Source organism: Urtica dioica, chromosome 7 (genome assembly GCF_054948205.1).
Source record: "Urtica dioica subsp. dioica isolate 48M chromosome 7, U.dioica_male_clone48M_v1_H2, whole genome shotgun sequence".
Classification (NCBI taxonomy): domain Eukaryota; kingdom Viridiplantae; phylum Streptophyta; class Magnoliopsida; order Rosales; family Urticaceae; genus Urtica; species Urtica dioica.
Window position 1 is genome coordinate 43,521,503 of NC_142762.1, and position 22,763 is coordinate 43,544,265.

Consider the following 22,763-nt stretch of genomic DNA (forward strand, 5'->3'; position numbering starts at 1 on the left):
CGCTCATCGTCGCAAAAAACATCAAGGAAATCCAAGAATCGGTAAACCATTCAATGATTATAAATTATGTGACCTACAATCGATACTAAATCAATTTTTTTTTTTTATGAAGTGGGTCGAGTGCGTAACGTGCGGCGCAAGAAACCACAAGGTATATATGCGGTTTCCACAACGAGAATCAAGAGAAGAAGCCTTACAAATGCCCTAAATGCCAGCTCGACGATCCCGGCCTCAGACCTGCCCGAGACCGTCCTCGGAAACTTCATTCAGAAGCGTTGCTTATCATGAGATTCTGGTTAGTTTTTTATATAAGGGTTATTAAGTTATATAGCCACACGGATATAGTGGATTGAGATATAGCCCACTTTTGGTTAATTTCTTGTAAATAGTCAAGTAAACTTATTAACAGATTAATAAAAGCCTTATTTAACACAACCAAACATATATTTTAGGTAGTTAATAGGCTGCCACGTATGCAAGTTGACTATTTACAAATTATTTACCAAAGGTTGGTTAATTTACAATTCCTATAGTTTAGGTGGCTTACGTAGCCAATTTTTTGTTTATATAATGGCCTCTTGTGTTTTTTTTTTTAAATGATTTATATGTGGGCGTTTTGGTTTTGCTTGGCAGATAAGCTACATGGACTACGTGAAGCGGAGAGGGTTCGCAAGGCGTTACCTCTGGTCTTGCCCGCCTGTGAAAGGAGACCAGTACATTCTGAATTGCCGTCCGCGGACTCAGAAAACGCCCAATCCCGAGAGACTCAGGCAATGGTATTTGAGGCTGCTGAAGAAGGCAACACAAGAAGTGATCGTAGTGAACCAGACGACACTGTACGACCGATTCTTCGTACCGAGACAAGCGCCGATCACAGCGCGATTTCCGTACTTCGACGGAGACTACTGGCCGGCAATGACAGACAGAATCCTGAAGGAGATCGACGAGCAGGCCAACGAGCGCGTCAGAAAGGGGATTCACAAAATGGTGACCCACAATTCTATGAAGGTGTTGGGAATCGCCAACGCTTCTCGTGCAGCCAACAACAACGTCCTCTTCATGGAAAAGGTCAGCCAAATCATGTTCATATGTTCATCTTCTCTTACGTGCACATAAATTACATGTAAAATACTGATTTATTATCTGTTTTAAATGCCAGCTCGGACAAGCCATGCTTACAATCAGAGAAAATTTCATGGTCATTGACTTACACCACTCTTGCGCCCGATGCCAAGACCCCATTCTCTCTGGGATTCGTTATACCGTCAGAAACTCCTACATGTGCGAAACGTATGTATACAATCATGTTCATTCTCTCTTAATTGATTTTGTAGATGCCATGGTCTAATGAATGACAACGAGGATTCGCTATCTCGGTACGAGATCATCGACAATTCAGCATCAGATACCAAGGACGAAGACGGAACGCTAGAGAACAGAATATGCGACAACAGACAGATATTCTTGAGGTTCTGCGAGGAGAGGCACTACCAGTTCGACACTCTCCGCCAAACAAAATACTCCTCCGTCATGATTATACAACATTTGCTCTCCGAGCTCTCAATCCCCAGCAAAGTCGCATTATGTCAAAACGAGGTATATACTTAATTTCCGCAAATACTCACTTCTACTGATCATTAAATTTGAACTTGTAAACTTATTGAAAAAAAACCATAAGCAATTTTTTTTTTTTTTTTTTTTTTTTTTTGCGACTAAGAAACATTTTGGCCCATATTTGTGTTATAACTGACTAGGATTGTGAACCGGTGATGCAGATCGGAACTGGTGGAGATTCTGCATCATGTGAGCAAGTGTAAAGCCACGTGCAAGATATTTGGCTGCAGAACAATTCATGCCATGCTCACCCTCTTTTTGAGCAGCAAGATTCAAGCCTGCATTGTGTGCCAGAAGGTCTGGTACATTTTCCATTGCCACTCTCAGAGCTGCACCGAACCCAGTTGCCAGATTCCATATTACAAGTACGCCCAAACCAAAAACAAAGTTAAATTGGTTGTTCTTTTTTTTATGTGAGCTCAATTTCTTATATATATAATGTTTTTTTGCAGCCCATCGAAAAAAAGGCGGAAGTGACACAGACATGGACGTGCAATAAGTTGTTGTATGTTGCTTATGCCTCTCCATCGATGTAGATTTATTGAAGTCATGAAAGAGAGAATTTTTTTTGTCACGGGTGAAGTTTTTGTATATAATTTAGGTAGTCAACCTAGTTGGGATGCGATTATATTTATGCGATACTTTAGTGCTAATCGAACTTCCGATGTATCTCATTAACTTTTATTAGCAGCAAAGATCTCTGTTTCTTTTTCAGATTTAATTCGTTACCACTTAAAATTGTTTTTTTCCTGTAAACGTACTGTTTCCATTAACCCGAAAAACAGAACAATGTGCCTACGGGATTGGATATGAATACAACAAATAGATTGCAATTACAACTGCAAGATGATTGTTTTTTGGTGTCATTTTTAATAACTGCAGTAGATGATTCTATGACAATACCAAAAGCAAATCTGACATGATGATATTCAATTGAATTATTCAAGTATACAATTTGATAACATGATGATATGACAAAAGCTTTCACCAAACTCTATTCTGTTATAAAACTTAGTATCTAAACAATGCCAACAAGTTCAACAACTGAACAAAACATTTGCATTATGGCTCATCTCATCACTTTCACCCATTCACCTCCGAAAACCACATGTCACCGTGTAAGTACTTTTCTTAAGCCGGAAGATCGAAATGCCCGGGCCCACACATGGCTGTTAAGATCATCTTCACTTCACCAGTCTCCTTGCATTGAAAATGAGTACTCTAGAGCGGAGTCATCCAGGAGGAGAACTGTATATGCATTGAAAAGATGAATTAAAAAAAAAAAGAAAAAAAGATTAGGCCTAGAACAGTTAATTTACACAATAGCATTGTAACTTTCACAGATTAAGAAAATTCTCTATATTTGAGGACATAGTATCAATTGAAAAAAATATTAACTTACCAAGGTTATGGGTCATTACTCTCTGAGTCAATTGGTTTATACAAATCTACGCCTCTCCTAGCTCTAAACAAGCCAATTGAAACTCATTAGACACTGAAACTTTGATCACAGACAAAGAAAATTAAAAAAATGTGAACTCTGCAGAAGTAAAAATGTTCTAAACAGCAAATTATAAAAAGACACGTGTCTAATGAGTAGTAAGCAAAACAAAAGACTTAAAACAGGAAAAACGACTGCGTTTAGCTCTTCTTATTCGTTTCTACAGCCGAGTCCGACTAGAATTTAAAAAATTCCCTATATATACAATAATACAACCCACCATCAGTAACACAAAACATTCATTGTTCCTTATTCCCAATTCAAGAGAGAGAGAGAGAGAGAGAGAGAATGGATTCGAAAGCAGTTGTGACAGTGAGAACTAATGACGGCGAGAAGTTCGAGGTTGAGATGGAGACGGCGGCGATGTTCGGAACGGTGAAGAGGGTGGTGGAGGACGGCTGCGTCGGCGAGATTCCCCTCCCATCAATATTCGTGACCGGCGACAGCTTCCGGAAAGCCCTAAAGTGGGCGGCAAAGCACGCCGACGCGGCGGCGACGACGGAGGAGGAGCTCCGAAAGTGGGACGCGAAGTTCGCCGGAGAGACGGAGGACATGGACGAGCTTTACAGGGATCTGATGGCGGCGGATTATCTGGACGCGGCGGCGCTGGTCGATCTCTGGGCGGAAAGGGCGGCCAGTGAGATTAGAGGCAAGAATTACAAACAGATCAGGGAACGGTTTAATATCATCAGCGATTTTCCTCCCGGAGTTGAGGAAGATATTATCGGCAAAAATCCTTGGGCTTTTGAGTAGCCTATCTCAAAATATTATTATTTATTATTTTCTTTTTTCAATTTAACTTTTTTCCACAGTCTATGCAATTGTGGGTGCGCGACAGAAAACTTACTATAGTCGAGATTTATGTTTTTGTATTTGATTTTGTTCGGTGAAATCAGTGGGAATTGGTTATACTCAAGATACATGATGATAATCTAATTTACTAAGTTCGTGTTTGACACTTGGAACTTTTCATGATGATTTATTTGTCGCACGTTCTTTGTTTCTGTTTATTTCTTCCTTATTATTTTGTTACAAATCAACTTTACTCATAAGAATACGACGAATTCTTAAAATTCACTTGCATATAAATTGATACACTAAATATATATTATATAATTTTGTGATTGTTGAGACTTGAGAGGACGAATCCAATCCGAATCGATCAACATGATTATGGATAAGTTGATTCTAGAGTATACACATTAACTGTATCAGCTTGATATCAGAATTAAAGCAAACGAGAAAGTGTATTTGTATATCAACAAACAATCAATTCGAAAGACCTAAACCAAGCCGAATCGATCAATATGATTATGGATATTCTAGAAACTGTATTAGATTATATAGGAATTAAAATAAAAAAAATAAAAAAAAATAAAAAATAAAAAAAAAGGCTCGAAAGCAAACGATGGAGCGTATTTGAATATCAACAAACAAACTTCAGATTAATTGTGCCATTGCATAATAAAAATCAAACATAAATCAAAAGCAAAACAAGACAAGTTCAGAACCGTAAAACACAATTAGATATTCAATCGATTAATCTGATCATGAACATACTAGGGATTCCGAAAACTGAATTCATTGCTTGACTTGGAGGAAAGGATGAACAAACAGCTATTGATTTCGGTGATTTTTGCAGAGCGACGAACGATCGATTTCGGTGTTCCAAAGTTTGGATTTTGAACGATTTTTTAAACTGCTGACATCGGACCCTAAACCCGAATCCAAGCCTAGCCAAACTCAAATTTCTCTCTAGTATTTGCGATCGTCCGGTTCATTCACTTGATGGAAAATTTGGCCTTCAATTTAAGAAAAATTACACTGATTGACTAACTTCAAACGTTGAAATTGCATTATAGCCGACGTTTCAATATTCTTTACTAACTAGCCAAATTGATGACGTGACAACTAATCTAGTTTTTGGCTTACCGATTGTATCCTTGTTAATTGTTTATTTGATTTCATTAAAAAAAATAATAACTTTCCAGGTAATAAAAAAATTAAATAGTCTTAAATACACATAAATACACTGACAATCCATTTTGAATTCTCTTTCTCTAACACACATGATTCCTAATTTTCAGATTCATTTCAAGCAAAATAAGATTTTCTGTGGCCGTTCCTCGCTAGAACCAACCATCTTTGTGCTCCTTGTAGCAACGATAGTGCGGGCGTAAACATAATCGCGAAACTCATGCACAAGGACCAGTCGCCGACCGCGCAACGGCCTCCGGCTCGCCGAGCTCGACAAACATGGCGGCGTGGTGATGATGCCGCAGCAGCAGATGATGTACCCTCTGCAGCACTACATGGCGGCGTACGAACACCACAACCCTTATCAGAGCCCGTACGGCAACGGGGGATACTAGAGCCACATGAAGCAACACAAGCGAGACGAGATCCGCATTCTCTAGGCCGGCGACCTATTCCCATGGATGGATGACGCCTACCTCTACTCCTGCTTCGCTCCCACCAGATAGGTTTCTGTTTCTTCTGTGATTCCTCTTTTTTTAGGTTTGTGGATGTTTCGATTTGGATCGTTTTGCAGTGTTTGATTTTTTGCGTTCTTATGTTTGGATGTTGTTTAGTTTCTCTTCCGTATCGGAATCTCTCTGCAGCTCTCGTGATTTCGAGTCTCTGTGTTTTATTTGAGCTCTGATTTATTCAGACCGCATTTCGGTTACCAGCTATGTTTTGTCTATGAATTCTGATTTTGGTGCATCGAAATTGTTTCATTATTAGAGACTCTGAGCTTAGAAAGTTTCACATATGTTCGTTGCGCGTATATGAAAATTGAAATCTTTGGAGGTTTTGTTACTAGAGTCTCTGTGTTTACAAGTTTCACATGAATTCAAAGTTTCGTCGATCGATATGAAATTTACTAGAGGAGATGCGTTTGGAATCTTGTTAATTCTTGTTAATGCAGTGTTAATTCTTGTTAATGCAATGTTATATCAATGTTAATGAATTCAGAGTTTTGTAGATCGAAATGAATTCGATGTTAATTTTCATTAACTCTTGTTAATGCAGTGTTCAATCAATGTTAATTCTTGTTAATTACGTGTTAATTCTTGTTAATTCAGTGTTAACTTATTATTAAAATCACAGACTAGGAACAAACATTACTACTCAAATCAGCCACTAACAGTAGTGTATTTTATTCTTCCAGGTTCGATTTTGTTCATACATGTTCGACGGAGTTCAGACAAGGAAAACATCTTCAAGCTATATGTACTTTGATATGGTCTTTCGTGAAACACAAGTACAGAGATCCGACATTATCACCTTATAGGCCGAGGGACATCATGGCTTACATGCAGAAGAATTATGGAGTGGACTTGACGTATAAAAAAATCTTGGAGAACTAAAGAAAATGCACTAGAGTTGTTATATGGCACCGAGAAAAAGTCTTTCACTAATTTGCCTTCTCTAAAGTACATGATGGAGACGTCGAATCCAAGTTCTTCACTCGACATTGTCACTATCGTTCGGACCCGTTATTTCAAATACTTTTTATGTCTCTGAGCGTCTGGAAACGAGGATAGAAGTATTTTCGTCACATAATTATCATCGAAGGGACGTTTTTGAAGAATTATTTCTAAAGTACTCTGTTCTCGGCGTGTGCGATGAACGCAAACGAGCAGATTTTCGTCCTAGTATTTGGTGTGGGTGATTCAGAGACCACGTTCGGCTGGGTATACTTATTGATAAAATTTAAAAAAGCAATTAGAGATAGGGAACATCAAGTCATTGTGTCAGATAGAAACAAGGGAATCAAACGCGCTGTCGAAAAGGTATTCCCTAATTCTGAACATGAATATTGCATGTTCCATCTACTGAAAAATGTGAGGAATAAGTTCAAAGATTTGACGAAAGAAGTGAAGTGGAAATTCTCTGGTGCTGCAAAGGCGTACACGGTAGTTGAGTGGGAAAAGCTTATGCTTATGATTGATGATGAGAACCCAGCAGTCCGAGCCTATCTTCAGGATGTTGGCCCCGCAAAGTGGGCCTGCTCTCATTTCAGCGAGAAAATGTAGTCAATGTTGACTTCGAACAATGCCGAGTCTCTCATCTTTGTCCTTGTCAAAGCTAGGGAGTTCTCAATTTTGAAGATATTTGATTTCTTTAAGGAGAGAATGACAAAATGGCTTTTGAGAGGAGAGCGACAAGCCTCTAAAACCATGGCAGTCCTTTATGTAGAGGCGAACAACAAGCTTGTTGGTTACGTTGGCGAGGCTTCAGGAATGGAGGTTAGTGACATGTTAGTAATAAATTTAGTGACTAGTTAGTAACTAATTAGAGTAAATAGTGACATGTTAGTGACAAGTAACTACTTTAGTGACAAGTAACTACATTAATGACAAGTAACTACATTAGTGACAAATTAGTAACTAATTATAGGATTTAGATGCATGAATTAGTGATGAATTTAGTTACAGTTTAGTGACATGGCGTGGCTTCGCGCCGAGCTTTTGTGCACGTGGCGTACCGTACGGCTCAATGCTGAGGCTTCGCTCACACAGTGTGCATAGGTTCACACATTACTGACTCAAAAAATACCCCAAGAGAAACTCCCCGCTCGCTGTCCATGGCGTGGCATGAAGCTCAACAAAAAAAAAGGAGAACAGAATAGAAAAATGACATTGAAAACTCACCTTCGCTAAATCAGGAAAGATTGAAGAAAGACTGAAACTCGAAAGAATTCCAAAAGTCAACACCGGAGGCGCACAAGAACAAATTTGAGTTCGTCATGGAATAGCCGAAGAATAAAGAAGTTTGAGAAACTGGGGTTAATGACTCGCCACCTATTTTTCATTGTGAAAAAACGACAACCAATGCAAAGTTGACCCCAGCGGGAATACTCTACAACAAACAATTCATGGAACAATAAAATCTAAACAAAATAGTCGAGGAACTTGTAGAACGTGATGCAATATGAGTTCATGAACCGGTAACCAAATCAATTGGCATTTACCAGTAACCAAAAGGCCAAATCAGCCCTTGCACTTGCATATAATTTGATATTGAACCTCTCACCATGAGACAAAATTAGCAATTAGCATCAGTTCCATACCGGGATACACAGTCAGCATAAGACAGTCTTTGCAGTGGAACTTTCGTTAAGCACAACATCTCCAATAATCTGCAAATGACTCAATGAACGAATCAAACAGCATAAAGAGTGCGGAACACTGAAATTCCATTCTGAGCATCCTATTTTCAGCTTCGGAATTCCATCAAATGCTAAGATTTCAGTTATTATTATGAAAAAAAAAGAAGATTATTACAACTATTTTCCCTTCAGATTGCCTCACTGTCACAGGAGAAGATTACCCTGTAACAGCCTGGCAGAGAACTATCTTTCGACTAAAGCCGTAACACCGATCAATATGAAAAAGAAACGCTTATCATTAGTCTAAGACAATGTCTGCTTATAGGATGGCTTCAGAGAGAACATAGTTAACTTACTTTCGGTTTTACATACCAACCACCATTAACTATTTCTTTTCACAGGAAGATAAAAATGCAAGAGCGGTTAAGATCAACAAGCGCGACCTTTGCAAAAACAGCAACAACAACAACAACAAAAAAATGTCAGCACAAGAAAGAAAAGAGTCTCTAACCTCTATTTTAAGTGCTGAGATAAGCAGATATCGATAAAACCGCCATGAAGCCAGAACAAATTTGTAATTCTAGAAAATATTACGGTGAGTACAAATGAGCATGTTAGTCCTTGTACTAGGTCAAGTCGATTTCATACAGAAACTCCCATCATGGGTACAGATTGGTATGTCCTGCTTGGCAAGTTCAATTTCATTTGGTATAAGTTGGCAGTTTATAGCCTCTGTACTCAAATTAAGTTATATTTCAAATGTATAAAATCTAGGAAGATACGATTTTTTTTCTCAGTGAATAATAAAAGTAGTTAGATATCAAGAAAACAGGTCCTTTGTATTTAGTTATCAACAGTAACAGAATCATACCTCTATAAGATAGCAGAGATCTTGAGTATCCTCTTGAAGCAAGTCTTTGCATTCCATAGCATTGTGCCACCACATGAAGTAGTTAAAATATAAGTTATATAACAACAGACAAAACGGAAATCCTTTCAAAGATAAAATAAGAAAACAAAACCTAGACTAATGATGCGAACTTAAGACCTGCTCAGCCTTTCGAATAAAGTAAACATGACCTAGAATAGCAGTCCACCTCCAATGATGAAAATCAAATGCAGATCAAAATATAATATGCTAATGAATGAATGAAAGACACACAAAAAAAAGTGTGATCTGGGAGAGACTTTTACGCTAAAATAACATGTACCAAGCATCCTCTATGCAACTCTGTGAACATAAAATTATGCTGGAAAGATTTAAGGTACTGATGAATGCACCAACCAAGCAATGAAATGGATGTAAGTCAGACCATTGCATCTGTAATGCCACTAACGATACTCCTTAGAATTTTAAGCACTTGAATGCTTGAACTATATGTGCATAGACAATTTGATACGTAATTATGTTTACCTTATCTCATCTCTCACCACGTTTGTTGCCATTTCCATCATCTTCTTCATTATATGTTCATGCATGTCTCACAAGCCAATCTGCCAAAAAAAAAATATAAACAAAAAAAGTAAGCTTGAAACTGACTCATAGTTCAGTAACCAAACAGCTTAGCAACAAGCCAATCTCACCCCTACTTGTGCACCACGTAGATCACCAAAAAAAAGGTTGCTTTCTTCATGTTTCACCACCGCATCTGACTCGAATCATCAACAAAACAAACACAGAATAAAAGCATTTGTATATAAGAAAAAAAAAATCAGATCAAAATTGACACCACCAAAATCATTACCAAGCGGCACAGGAAAACGCAGAGTCTGCACAGAAATCCCACTATTCAGATAAGAGGTCAAGGCTTCCGTGAAGTCAATGTTGTCGCGGTGGCAGACTTTCATGTGGATCTCCTCCAAAGGTGAATCCCTTCATCTGCATAGATTACCAAGTCCCTCTTGGCCACTTTTAGGACTTTCGTGGCAGAATAGGACTCTTGGCCACCACTGTGAAAGGATGAAAAATCCGTAGGAGTCCCTCTTGTGCGGACTCTTCTTCCTTCCGCTGATTTTCGGGATTTGGTTTGACTCGGCGAGGATGGCATTGTGATGATGACCTGATCGAAGTAGTTGTGAGGCTCCTTTATAAGTGTGTCTGGATTTGTTGAAGGATGCGATTCTTTTGACTTGGCAACCTGGGACCAAATCGTGCATTGTCAGAAACTACGTCAGAGATACGAACTGCAAAAAGAAGATAGGCGAATTTCATAACATCACAAACACAACAGGAGGGATAGATAGAGTTTCCATTAGAGAAACAGAATGAGGAAGGCCGAAGAGACTCCAAGCACGACGCCATATCCACAAACGAGTGAGTTCAGCTGAGGCAGGTTTATTTTAGGTGGGACACACCACAGGGCAGGACTGTCTAGATGGACTCTGATGCCAGAAACGTCGTCGCCGTGGAAGAAGACGCCTCGTCGACGAAGAAGTGCATTTTATGCCTTTCTGCACAATCGCTCGGAGACCGAGGAGGTAAAAAAGAAGATGGCGGTCTGGAAGGACATCAGAGAAGCCGGCAGAGAGATCATGAACGCCGGTGAAGAGGAAGCGGTGACCAGATGTCGAGAGGTTCAGGATTGAGCCGGTGGTGCAGTCGGCGATCGCAGAGGAATAGGGCTTTGTCGGGTATAAAGGGTCTTATCTGAGGCTTCCCCGAAAAATATCAGATTTCTTGAGGACGGAAGCAAGCAAGCGATTTCCCTGAGACGATGGCCAAAAAATGAAATAAAGAATCTCGGACAAACAAAAAACCAATTAAGAAAAATAGAGAGAAAAATACTAGGCAAGCGAAAGAGCACACAAGAGATAGCCACAAACTACGAGCATATCAAATTCACGGAAGCCACTGTACTAACAGAGTCTCCCACGCCAGTTTTCCGCTCTCCACACCCGATCGCCGCCGCGCCGTTCTCATGCATCTCCGTCACCGGAGCCCCGGCCCCGGCAGAATCTCTGGTGCACCAGCCTGACGCCGGATGCGTAACAACCACGCGCTTGACCTGGCCTCTTTGGACATCGCAACAGGTCGCAACGAGGAAGCTCGCTACTCGTACGTGGCGGCGCGTCGAGATTCTGACAGGGTCTACGGTGATGATCAGTGGTACGATTATGGCGATGGCGTCGAGGCTGAGTGGGAAGCCTGTTGGGCGACGGTGGCGTCGGAACCCTAGATCCCAACTTTCACCATAAGAAAAAAGTGCAATGATGACGAACATAACACCCAAACTTGCACATTATAAAAGAAACTTGTTCATCATTGAGTCAAATGTATCTTAGGCTCCGCGGAAAGATCAGATTTGTATATGCAAGTGGTCATCAGAATGTAAAATCACAAGAGGAAACAAAAAATAGAGAAATACTGAATCTGTGGCAAACAAAAACCAAAGAAATGCATGCCATAAAAGCACAAGGGCAAGAGAAAGAGCACCCTAACCTTCGTATACGGGTGGGCTTTGACATTATTCTCGTTGAGCAAGATAACCTATTATTTACCATGTCTTTCGCATAATAGCCGTTCTACACAAGCCCATCAAATACGCCAAAGAAAGATCGGCCTTTCCCTCCAACACTAGATAAAGAAAACCAAAATTAGGTTTTTTTTTTTAAGATCTTAGGCCGAGTTGATTGATAATGAAAACGGTGGAACGAAGCTGGTGGAGGATAGCAGAGTCAAATCAACAAGGGCATCGAAGTCAAGGAAACCACTGCGATAGAGCCACAAAGCTCCACAGCCTCGCTATTTCCCGATCGCCGTCGCGTCTTTCTCAGGCGTCTCCGTCACCATATCTCTGGCAGAAGCTCTGCTCCACCAGCCTGACGCCGGACGCGGGAAAACCGCGCGCTTGATCTGTAGGTAGTACTGGTCGCTGACCTGGCCTCTTGGACATCGCAACAGGTCGACGACCAACTCTACACAGACTTAGCAACGAGGAAATCCGCAACCCGTACGTGGCGGCGCGTCGAGCTTCTGACAGGGTCGGCGCTGACGATCGGCCGTCCAATTCTGGCGACGGCGACGAGGTTGAGCGGCGCGGCGGGGATCAGATCGGCGACAGCGGCGTCGAAACCCTAGATCGCCGTGTTCTTCGAAACCCTAAATCTCACCAATTGGGCACATAATCAGAGAGACTCGAGAAACGAGGAGTTGTGATCTCTCTCTCTATATTGGTTTTAGGAATAGAGTCGTTGTAATTATAATATCGTGAGGTTTAGTTGATTTGGATTTGGCATGCCAGCTGTTGGATTTAATTGGAATGTTTTGATCGAACGGCGTATGATTAAAGTTTTTCACGCGATCTTTTTTCTTTCTTGCCAAGTTATGACACCACGCGCTGATTTGAGCGGGAATTCGGGTTTCCTTTTTTTTTTTAGTAAATTTCAGAATTTTATTTTAAAATAAATAATAACACCATATAAAAAAAAAATTAAAAAAATAATAAAAAAAACTTGAAGAAATTAGGTGGGATACAAAATTTTCAAATTTTATTCCACAAATATCAAAATTTTCAAAATATGGCGGGTATTATCATAAATATTTATGTTTACATATTCATTTAAATTGTTTTTAATTAGTTTATAGTTTCCTATATTACAAGGGTGATTTGTAATTCCAACTTAATAAATAATATATAATACTCAATTTGTGAGTCACCTACTCACACTAACTTGAGATCGTCGGCTCGAGTAGCACCTTAGACAAAATTCCCCTTAAAATAAATTAGTATATAATTACCTTATTTCATTACATTCTAATTAAATGTTAAAATCAATCAACATTTAAAAAATAAATTAAATCAAAGTTGTGTAATCTTATTAAAGGTTAAAATTGAAAATAAAAAGGTCAGACAAGATTAATACGTAGAAAAAAAAATAGCTATTTATTTTATATAAAAAAACGTTGGCTTAAACACAAATGAAGTTATATGCAACTTAATTAGTCATAAATTCTATTGAAAATTGCTACAAAATCAAGAAAGAGAGAAAAAAAAAAAAAAGTATAAAGAGAGGATGGAGGTATCATGTGTATAATATATATCTAGGGTCTAGGTTGTGAGATTTTAGATTTGGGTTTTGATTTATAGAATTAGAATCCAGAAAATTATATGAGAAAATCCACTCTCACAGAAACAATCAAATTAACTAAATTGCTATGAAAACAAAAAAAATTAAAAAAAAACTCAAATTAACTAAAAGTATTAACTGATTCAAAACTTCAAAATTTGAATGTTAATGTAAGCTAATGGGCGTGTTAATTTGGCACATCTTTTTTAAGCCTGTTTTTACTGTTAGCAAAAACCAAACTGCAATCTTACTGTTTGGTAAAACAGTTTTTAGAAAAAATTTCAAAAACGATTTTAAAAATTGTACATGAGTCACAAAAACTACGAATCTTAGCTTTTAGAAAAAGCGTTTTTGTATTTGATATAAAATTACTTTAATATCCTCACGTGATTATCCATAGCACTGTTAAATATTTATTTTATGTCTATTTTAGTCTTTTTACTATAATATATTTATTTTACCAAACGCAAAATCAGCTTTTGTTACCAGCAACAACGGTTTTATAAACAGCTTACCAAACACCTGTCAGTTTTTCCCAAAAACTGAATCTAAAAGCGTTTTTTTTTTTAAACAAAGCTATACCAAACGATGTCAATAAGATAATAGAATCAAAATGCAATTTTGAATTGATTATTCCATCATTAAAATTGGCTGTTTTTGTTTAAAATTAAAATCTTGAGTAGCTTAAGGTTTTTAGTCCATGTAATTTGCTTAAGAAAATAAAACAAAATCAGTGATTAAGATATTTAACACATGAGCTCACAGTCTAAATTTCCTTGATTTATTTTTGAAATATTCATAGGAAAACTCTCATTGAAAAGAATTCAAAACGTCTTTACAAGATCGTATAAAGCTGAATCACCCAGATATCCAACAGCAGTATATTAACCTTCATGCAAAGAACAAAGCGACAACTTGAGGCGTTAATCTGATTAAACCGAAGAAAAAAGCTAAAGCTACATTTTGAAAGAAAGGTCAAGAAAATGAGCACCGACCACAACGCTGAATCCAGCCACGGCCATGGAAATGCCATCATCTTCTTCGACCAGCAATACGATCACAATGACGATCACAGTCTGGGTTCTGTTTACTCCAAAGAAGGAAGCAAAGGAAACAACCAAGACTCAGCTATTCTCTACCAGGTTCGATCAACTCAACCTAAGTATTTCATTTTTTCTTTCGAAATGAAACCTGATTCTTTCTTGACCTGACGACAGGGATTTGGAGCGAAAGGCCGAGTTTTCTGTGGAGTTTTCGACGGCCATGGAAAGGACGGTCGTTTGGCCAGTGAGATGGCGAGGAATCGGTTACCGGCTCTGTTGCTCAGCCAGCTAGGCAAATCGGAGAAGATTACAGAGAGTTGTGAGGAATGGAACGAAGCGATTACGAGTGCGTTTGAAGCTATGGACAGAGAGATAAAGATTCAAGAAAATTTGGACTTCGTTCGTAGCGGAACCACTGCTGTTGTTGCCATCAGAAAGGTAAAACAAAGAAAAATAGCAAGAAAGCTCGATCAGTTTTTCTTTAATAAATAAATCAATAAAATCTGATCGCGCGCGTTTCTTTTTCTGGTGTTTATATCTGAACCAGGAAGACGATCTGATCCTGGCGAATTTAGGAGACTCGAGAGCTGTTTTGGGGACGATCGTGGATAACAGAATCGAATCCGTACAATTGACCACTGATCTGAAGCCTGGCGTGCCTCGTAAGAACAAACCTCTCTCTCTATCTCTCTCTTTCTCTTTCTCATCAACGAATCAAACGGAATCAGGCGAGGCAGAGAGAATCAGAGCTTGCAATGGAAGAGTGTTGGCGGTGAGCGACGAACCGCACAGAAAGCGCGTGTGGCTCCCACACGAGGACAGCCCAGGGCTAGGCATGTCACGCGCTCTCGGAGACTTTCTTCTCAAAGACCACGGCGTAATCGCAGCCCCGGAAATCTCCACTCACCGGATCTCCTCCGGCGACCAGTTCGTCATCCTCGCCACCGACGGGGTGAGAATCCGACAACCACTCAAACCCTAACCAAAACAAAATCTAATTTTTTTTATATTTAATTTAGGATTTGGCTGTTTCGGTGCAGGTTTGGGACGTGATGGCGAACGGGCAAGTGGCGGCGGTGGTGTGGAAAGCGGCGGCGGAGGGGAAGGAGAAGGAGGCGGCGATGGCGGTGGTGGAGGCCGCCGGAAACGCGTGGAAGAGGAAGTTCCCGAGGTCCAAGGTCGATGACTGCACAGTCGCTTGCCTCTTCTTTCACAGCAAGATGAACGGAAACGATGTCGTTTCTGCGGCCATGAGTTTGCCTTCGTAGGCTCTAGCCTCTGTGCCTTCATAGTTCATAGTCATTTTTTTGTTTTTTTTAGCTCATAAGGATATTCCCGATTGTAACAAGTTCCATTGTGAAAGAAATTTAATGAATTAGATTTTAATAGTTGGAGTCAAATGATTGGTTAGTTAAAAATGAAGGATAATAATTCATATAGTGGGTTATTATTCATTTCTTTGAAAAAGCAATGGAGCTAAATTGGAGTATTTTATTGCATCTATTGGTCCTATGACTCCTATCCTATGAAGTGCTCGATAAGAAAAGAGTGATATGATAAAATAATGAATCAATTTTCGAAAAGAAAACTGAGTGATGATTTGACAAGGATAGTTTCGTGAACCGATCGATTGGCGTTACTTAACCAACTTAAATGTTGGTGGGCCCACGTAATGATTCTCATGAATTTACGCAGCATCTTTTCTGGGCCCACAGAATGATTCTCATGAATTTACGCAGCATCTTTTCTGGGCCCGTAGCCACGTACACATTGATTCCATATATTCCTGGCGGAAATTATTAAAAGAAACAAAAATGACGAATTAAGCACATTCCATTCACCTTCCTCCCTGTTATGTGGTTAGTTCTTTTAACTAAAATTAATTAAAATCCGGCTTATGTGACGAAAAGCTGAAGAATAAAAATCAGTTTCATCATAGATGAATTCTTTAATCACTTAACAAGTACACACGCATGGATAATTTTCATTTTAGGCAAGTTTGTTGTGTACATCTCCATAAATTAATCCAACAAGTGACGTCGAGTTAAAATTAACAGACAACCTATTTTCTTTTAAAAAAATATATATTTTAAAAATGATTTTGCTAAGCAACGTTAAATTTTTTGAAGTTAAGACAGTCTTTTCTTTGAAATATGAATTAATATGTAATTGATAAGCCTAATTAAATTACGATTAACTGCAATTTTAAAAATAGATTGATTTACTTTCGATGAATTATGTTGAGATTACATTAAATTTTGACAAGATAAATTCTAACATTTTTTGTTACAATTTGAGTTGATGCTCAATCCACCAAACTTTTAACACAGCTGTTGTGATCTTCTCATATAACTTGGTTTGCATTTTAAACGTTGCACGTTCCCAATTATTTACACATGAACTATGATTTTGGTGAATTGCTAGTGTTCATGAATATATATATATATATATATATATATATGAATTTTAGAAAATCAAGGTCAGTGTGTTTACAAATGGTTCAAGATGACGATTATGCTCGAAATGCTTTGTAATTATGTATAATCTTATCTTGAACGCTTGTACTCTACATGTTGGTCCAACTAATGACATCAACAAATACACTTTCCAACATAATTTCGTTATCTTCGATTAAAGTAAGTTTTAACGTTCCCCTAACGTCAAGAAAAGTCCATAAATAACGAATATCATCTTCTTCTTTTTTCTTTTTTTTTTTTGGGGGCTAGAAACAGAAGTTTCCTACTGGAATTTTCACTACCCGGAATTTCGGTCACACGCAATCACGATAAGGTCACAGTAATCATCGATACACGTGTACGTCTCAGATTCGATAAGGGCGTCCACATCTCTTGGGCCCCCACCAACTAGAAAACAGCAATATAAAATAAATATCCTTCCCGATCATTTTACTTCCGTTCATGTCATCTTAGATTTTTTTTTAATATTTCCTACACAGAGCTCTTTCAACGACAAACCTAAGAAAAGGAAGAAGCGAGAGAGATAAAATTCTTTTCTCAAATCTACCGGAAACCGCCATGTCCAGGTTCGCGACCGGATTGGTCCTCCTCTCCCTGATCGCCCTTTCCGGTGTCTCATCCGGTAGCCGGGATTTAATCGGAGATGTTCTCCGATTACCGTCGGAAGCTTCTAGATTCTTCCGGAAAACCGGTGGTGTCGCCGAAGAAGGCAATGATTCCGTCGGCACGAGATGGGCGGTTCTGATCGCCGGTTCCAACGGATTCTGGAATTACAGACACCAGGTTCATACCTTACCTAATTAAATTTTTCTTTTGCGTTTATTCTTAGATTTTTCAGGGTATTTTTTTTATAGATTTTTGCTAATTTATGTTTTTGACTTCATCTACAACTAGCGAAGCTTTAGCTTGCTTTGAAACCAAGCCTGAATTGTGCTATTAGGTGGTTAATTTTTTTTGACAAAAAGCTCTAGAGTTTTATTAGCATAAATTACGTAGTACACTAGTTCATGAGCGTCAACAAATCTAAATTTTTGTTTTGTTCATAGCCTCCCCTGAGGCTAATACTCCTTGAAAGTTCAAACTTCTTTATAAATACTTTATTTTAGGGGAATATTTACATTTTTCTCACCCCTTTTTCCCATCTGAAAATTAAATCTTCACCATCACAAACTACCCTTAAGAAACCTATTGCAAATCTTCTTCCACGCCTCCCTATCCGGTTCTCTAGCCTCCATCTTGACCTTCAATTCATCCCCTTCCACGTCATCGATGTAATCGAGCTTGACTAAGCGATCGACAAGGTTGAGAAGTGTGTCCTTGGTGTACTCAGGGTGGCCTTGAATTCCCATCATGTGGTCGCCGTACTCGTCTTTCGGACGAAGCTCCCAAATCTCATCGCGATGGATTTCATAGATGGATAGAAGGGACGGCATTTTGAGCGTCGAAAAGAGCTTTGACGATGATGAGAAATGGACGGTTCTGACCCCGATGTCCCATCCTGTGATCGACCGCCCTGTTTTCCCGCCTAGCGCTCGGCTTAGGATCTGGTGACTGAAGCAAATGCCAAGAACTTTCTTCTCGATGGAATCGAGGGTGTTGAGGAAGGCGATGATCACGAACCCGTCGTACGAAGAAACCTTCTCTTTCTCCAGCATTCTCGTGAAAACCCCGAAATACCCCCTCGTACACCTTCTTCGCATACTCTGTGTCGTCTGCGCACAACAGCACCGCGAACTTCTTCCCCAATGAGGCCATTTTCCGTCATTTTTACCTCTTTCGGTCGGGTCAGGCGTCGGAGTCTCTCACTCATGGGAGGATAGATAGAGAGATTAAGATTGAAAGGAACGGAATATAAAGAATATGAAACAGAAACGGCCTTGGTTTATTAGGTTATTACATCTGTGAAGGATCACACTCTTGCCTAGGCTTTTGAGAGTTACGATTTGTTTAATTTGGATCCTCATAGATTGCTTCATGGTGTATGTTTTGATACCAATTGTTGAATTCGAGTTGTATTTCCATCAACCGTCAATTTATAGTTGACATTTATTATATTCTGATTGTAAAAAAAAATGCGCTGCGTTGCTTCTTCTTCTTCTTCTTCTTTTTTTTTTTTTTTTTTTTTGTAATACCTAGATCAGTTATTATAATTTTATAAATGTGTTGTATTGGGCGTGGGATACTAACTTGTATATGTATAACATGAAGGAAAATCATAATAACAATTCATCAATACATTATGTATGTCATGCTTATAAAGAGAGTTTTAGTCGGAGATGTTTATCAACATACAGAACAACTAAGCCTTGTTATGTCACTTCTTTGTATAAAAATTTTATCAGGGGACAAGCTAATGATTTTGATTCCGTTTGTGCTCATCAGTCTGATGTTTGCCATGCCTACCAAGTCCTGAAGAAGGGTGGCCTAAAGGACGAAAACATAATTGTCTTCATGTACGATGATATCGCTACTGATGAAGAGAACCCCAGGCCTGGAGTCATTATTAACAGCCCGAAAGGCCAAGATGTTTATAAAGGAGTTCCAAAGGTACACTTTTCTTCTTCGTTTTAGCACTATAATAAAATGCCTTATTCTGACGTTGTTCTTCTGCTCAGCATGTGATTATATTAGGATCTCAGATGTTAGAGAAATTGAACATTAGATAAATAGTTCAAGGGTACTAGTATATAAATAAGGGAGACTATAAGAAGAAATTCATTGAACATATAGATTGGCATTATAATAGATACCCAGCTTCAACCAAGAGTTCCCGAAATATCCAAATTCTTCTTAATATATCATTCCTTCCGCTGTTTTACGATGTTGATTATCAAAAGTGTTAACATGTTTTTATTTGGACAGGATTACACTGGTGAAGACGTTAACGTCAATAATTTTTTAGCAGTTATTCTTGGAAATAAGACTGCCATCAAAGGGGGTAGTGGGAAGGTTGTAGATAGTGGCCCCGATGACCATATCTTCATTTTCTATAGTGATCATGGTGGAGCCGGTGTTCTTGGTTAGTAGCTATGCAAAAATCTAAATTCACCGCCTGCTTAAGTAGCTTAGCGTTGGTTCTAATAGACCAAGAGATTTGTTTAATATCATGTGGTTCTGGGATATTTTATTCTCAACTCATTTTATAAAGATCCACCTGTAACTTTTCTTTTTGTTTACTCGCACAGGTATGCCTACACTTCCCTATCTTTACAGCTCTGATTTGGTCGATGTCCTAAAAAAGAAACATGCCTTAGGAACCTATAAAAGCATGGTAAGTTACTCCTATAATGTTCATTGCCAATGCAATATGAACTTTTCTTCCAGTCCTGCCTCAAGGTTGATGTTTGGTCATTGAACTAATTTCGGAGCTTTGTAGGTAATCTATATTGAAGCTTGTGAATCTGGAAGTATTTTCGAAGGTCTTCTTCCTCAAGGTTTGAATATCTATGCAACCACAGCGTCAAATGCAGTTGAAAGCAGCTGGGGATATTATTGCCCTGGAGACGATCCTAGTGCACCCGAAGAATTCGAAACATGTTTGGGAGACTTGTACAGTGTTTCGTGGATGGAAGACAGGTATTCAATTTTAAAGTATACTTACTGGGAGATTATCAGTGGAAGGACTTTAGAAGCGTAGTATGTGTTGAGAGTTCGTTGTCTTGTTTTCTTGGATCGATAAGTACAATTCGTTAGAGGTATGCTTAACCAGAACTTGTTGGGTTTTGTACCCTGTATTTAAGCACATGAAAAACACTAGAATAGTTGAGAGTTAGTGAATAAATGCAGGCATGTTTTTGAGATTTTTCTCGTGGAGAATAGTAAGTTCTGCGCAAACCTAACAACGTTTTTGGGGGGATCTGATATAAACATTTTCTAGTTGCCATGTGTGCATGACCAGCAATTTTATTATATTTTTTCACTTTCCATTGTCTTGGACAGTGAATCGCACAATCTACAGACTGAGAGTTTGCATCACCAGTACGAATTGGTAAGAGCTCTTTCCCAAATGTTGTCATAAGTATCGAGTCTTATATAATATATTGAAGCGAGCATTGGTCGAAACTTTAATTTTTTTTTTACAAAGTTTATTATACTCGATTTATAGTTCGCTTTTCGGCTTCATAAAACTGTTGCAATTCTGGTCCCTATCTTTATATTTTGAGAAGATAGCAGGTATATAACTTAATTTTCATGTCGATTACAGGTTAAAGAAAGGACTGCCAATGGTTTTGTTTTTGGCTCCCATGTCTTGCAATTTGGGGATTTAGAGGTTAGCAAGAACAACCTCTTCCTGTATATCGGTACTGATCCCACGAACGAAAACAACACCATTGCACGCGATAACTCTTTGAGGTTGCCCTCTAAAGCCGTTAATCAGCGTGATGCCGATCTTGTCCATTTCTGGGAAAAGGTAATTTCTCCCTTTCTTTTTTCATTTCATCATGATCGACTCAGTCTAATGCTTGGATCGAGGGAAGTATAACTTATAACGTCGGGTTTTATTTTTATCCCCGATCTCCTCATTTTTTTTATCATACCTTTTACAGTACCTCCGAGCTCCGGAGGGGTCGTCTAGGAAGATCAAAGCACAGAAGGAGCTACTGGAAGCAATGTCGCACAGAACTCATTTGGATGAGAGTGTGAAACTCGTCGGTAAGCTCTTATTCGGAATCAAGAAAAGCTCAGAGATCTTGAACTCTGTTCGATCCGCCGGGCTTCCACTCGTCGATGACTGGGATTGCCTGAAGACCATGGTAAACGCTCAAAAAAAACCCAAAACTCATTTCAACACCCTTCAAAACTTGACATATCTGAATATCTGGATGTAGGTGAGGACGTTTGAGACTTACTGTGGATCTCTATCCCAATACGGAATGAAACACATGAGATCGTTTGCAAACATGTGCAACGCCGGAATCGGGAAGGATCACATGGCCGAGGCATCGGCACAAGCTTGTCCAGCCATTCCTTCAAGCCGTTGGAGCTCTCTGCAAAAGGGTTTCACTGCTTGAGTCATTGATGAAGTACTGCATCATCAGAAGGGTGTTTCATTCAACATCTTTAAGATTTCTGTTCATAGTAAATACACTTGTGCAAATCAGTATGGAAATGCTATGCCATGGCAGTGAAACTCAAGAATCTGTATAAACACTTACTGTTGGTGTAAGAAACATAAGATTGCAGCATATTCTTCTCTGCTAAATCTTTGTGCAGATATATATATTAATATATAAGTACTGAGTATTTGGAAAAAGACGATTGAATCAAGGAATATGATTGTAAGCTCAATAATTGAAGCTCAAGTCTTTTAACTGCGTTTTGCACTACCCTTGAGCTCTTGATTACTTTTGGGCCTCAAGGAAACCCAAAAGCATTTAAGTAAGGGGATAATCAATAAGACAGAACTTTATGAAAATGGCAAATATTGCGTGATTTGTTTGCACCGTCTTGAAAGGCACTGCATATGGTCCCTCGTAAATATTTAAAAAAAAAAAAACATTGAATATATTGAAATGGTTGCTCTCCATTGGGTCCGTCTATTGATCTATTAAATCAATACGCATCCAATTATTGGGAAGAGATGTTAAAGAACAATAAAAATAAATATTGCATTAAATAAGTTGGGTGGGTATTGAAGTTGAGAAAGCGTTGACAATTATTGAGCATGCAAATATCTTTTATATGAATTAGAGAGAATGGAGAGAACAGAAGATTGGGAAACTTAGAAAGAAAATTGAACGAGAATGATGTATTATAGTGGGAAAGAACGGAGAGAAAGAGTTTGATGTTGATCGGAAAAAAAAATCTGTAAAGATTACCGTTGATTTTCAAAGTTAATGAGCGTTTATTTTTATCTTATGACCGTCGGAATTTTATTTATTTATTTAGATTTTGGTTAGTTTCAATTAATTGAGTTATATCCGTTAATTCACTGCAGTGTATGT

At 38.7% G+C, this 22,763-nt stretch overlaps 3 protein-coding genes, 1 long non-coding RNA gene and 2 pseudogenes across 4 annotated transcripts; 4 read left to right on the plus strand and 2 right to left on the minus strand.

Annotated features, from left to right (window-relative positions):
• Positions 1–208: 208 nt before the first annotated feature.
• On the plus strand, positions 209–1,634 carry LOC149391888 (histone acetyltransferase HAC4-like). Its single transcript, XM_089620069.1, has 4 exons — positions 209–295; positions 634–1,068; positions 1,160–1,290; positions 1,400–1,634. Exons 1-4 carry the CDS (start codon positions 209–211, stop codon positions 1,632–1,634), a joined length of 888 nt encoding a protein of 295 aa, XP_089476195.1.
• A 1,714-nt stretch (positions 1,635–3,348) lies between these two features.
• On the plus strand, positions 3,349–4,140 carry LOC149391889 (SKP1-like protein 3 pseudogene; annotated as a pseudogene).
• A 4,138-nt stretch (positions 4,141–8,278) lies between these two features.
• Positions 8,279–11,398, minus strand: LOC149391890 (uncharacterized). Its single transcript, XR_016300253.1, has 5 exons — positions 9,977–11,398; positions 9,816–9,880; positions 9,646–9,725; positions 9,103–9,146; positions 8,279–8,674 (listed from the first exon to the last, which is right to left on the minus strand). It is a non-coding gene; the product is annotated as an uncharacterized LOC149391890 (long non-coding RNA).
• A 2,680-nt stretch (positions 11,399–14,078) lies between these two features.
• On the plus strand, positions 14,079–15,730 carry LOC149391891 (putative protein phosphatase 2C 72). Its single transcript, XM_089618588.1, has 5 exons — positions 14,079–14,440; positions 14,516–14,779; positions 14,889–15,003; positions 15,070–15,293; positions 15,382–15,730. Exons 1-5 carry the CDS (start codon positions 14,282–14,284, stop codon positions 15,607–15,609), a joined length of 990 nt encoding a protein of 329 aa, XP_089474714.1. The 5' UTR covers positions 14,079–14,281; the 3' UTR covers positions 15,610–15,730.
• A 1,506-nt stretch (positions 15,731–17,236) lies between these two features.
• On the plus strand, positions 17,237–22,115 carry LOC149391892 (vacuolar-processing enzyme-like). The gene is made up of 9 exons (XM_089619530.1): positions 17,237–17,601; positions 19,201–19,365; positions 19,681–19,837; positions 20,004–20,089; positions 20,195–20,394; positions 20,758–20,806; positions 21,023–21,229; positions 21,366–21,572; positions 21,648–22,115. Exons 1-9 carry the CDS (start codon positions 17,377–17,379, stop codon positions 21,828–21,830), a joined length of 1,479 nt encoding a protein of 492 aa, XP_089475656.1. The 5' UTR covers positions 17,237–17,376; the 3' UTR covers positions 21,831–22,115.
• LOC149391893 (gamma-glutamyl peptidase 5 pseudogene) lies at positions 17,642–19,201 on the minus strand (annotated as a pseudogene).
• Positions 22,116–22,763: the final 648 nt, after the last annotated feature.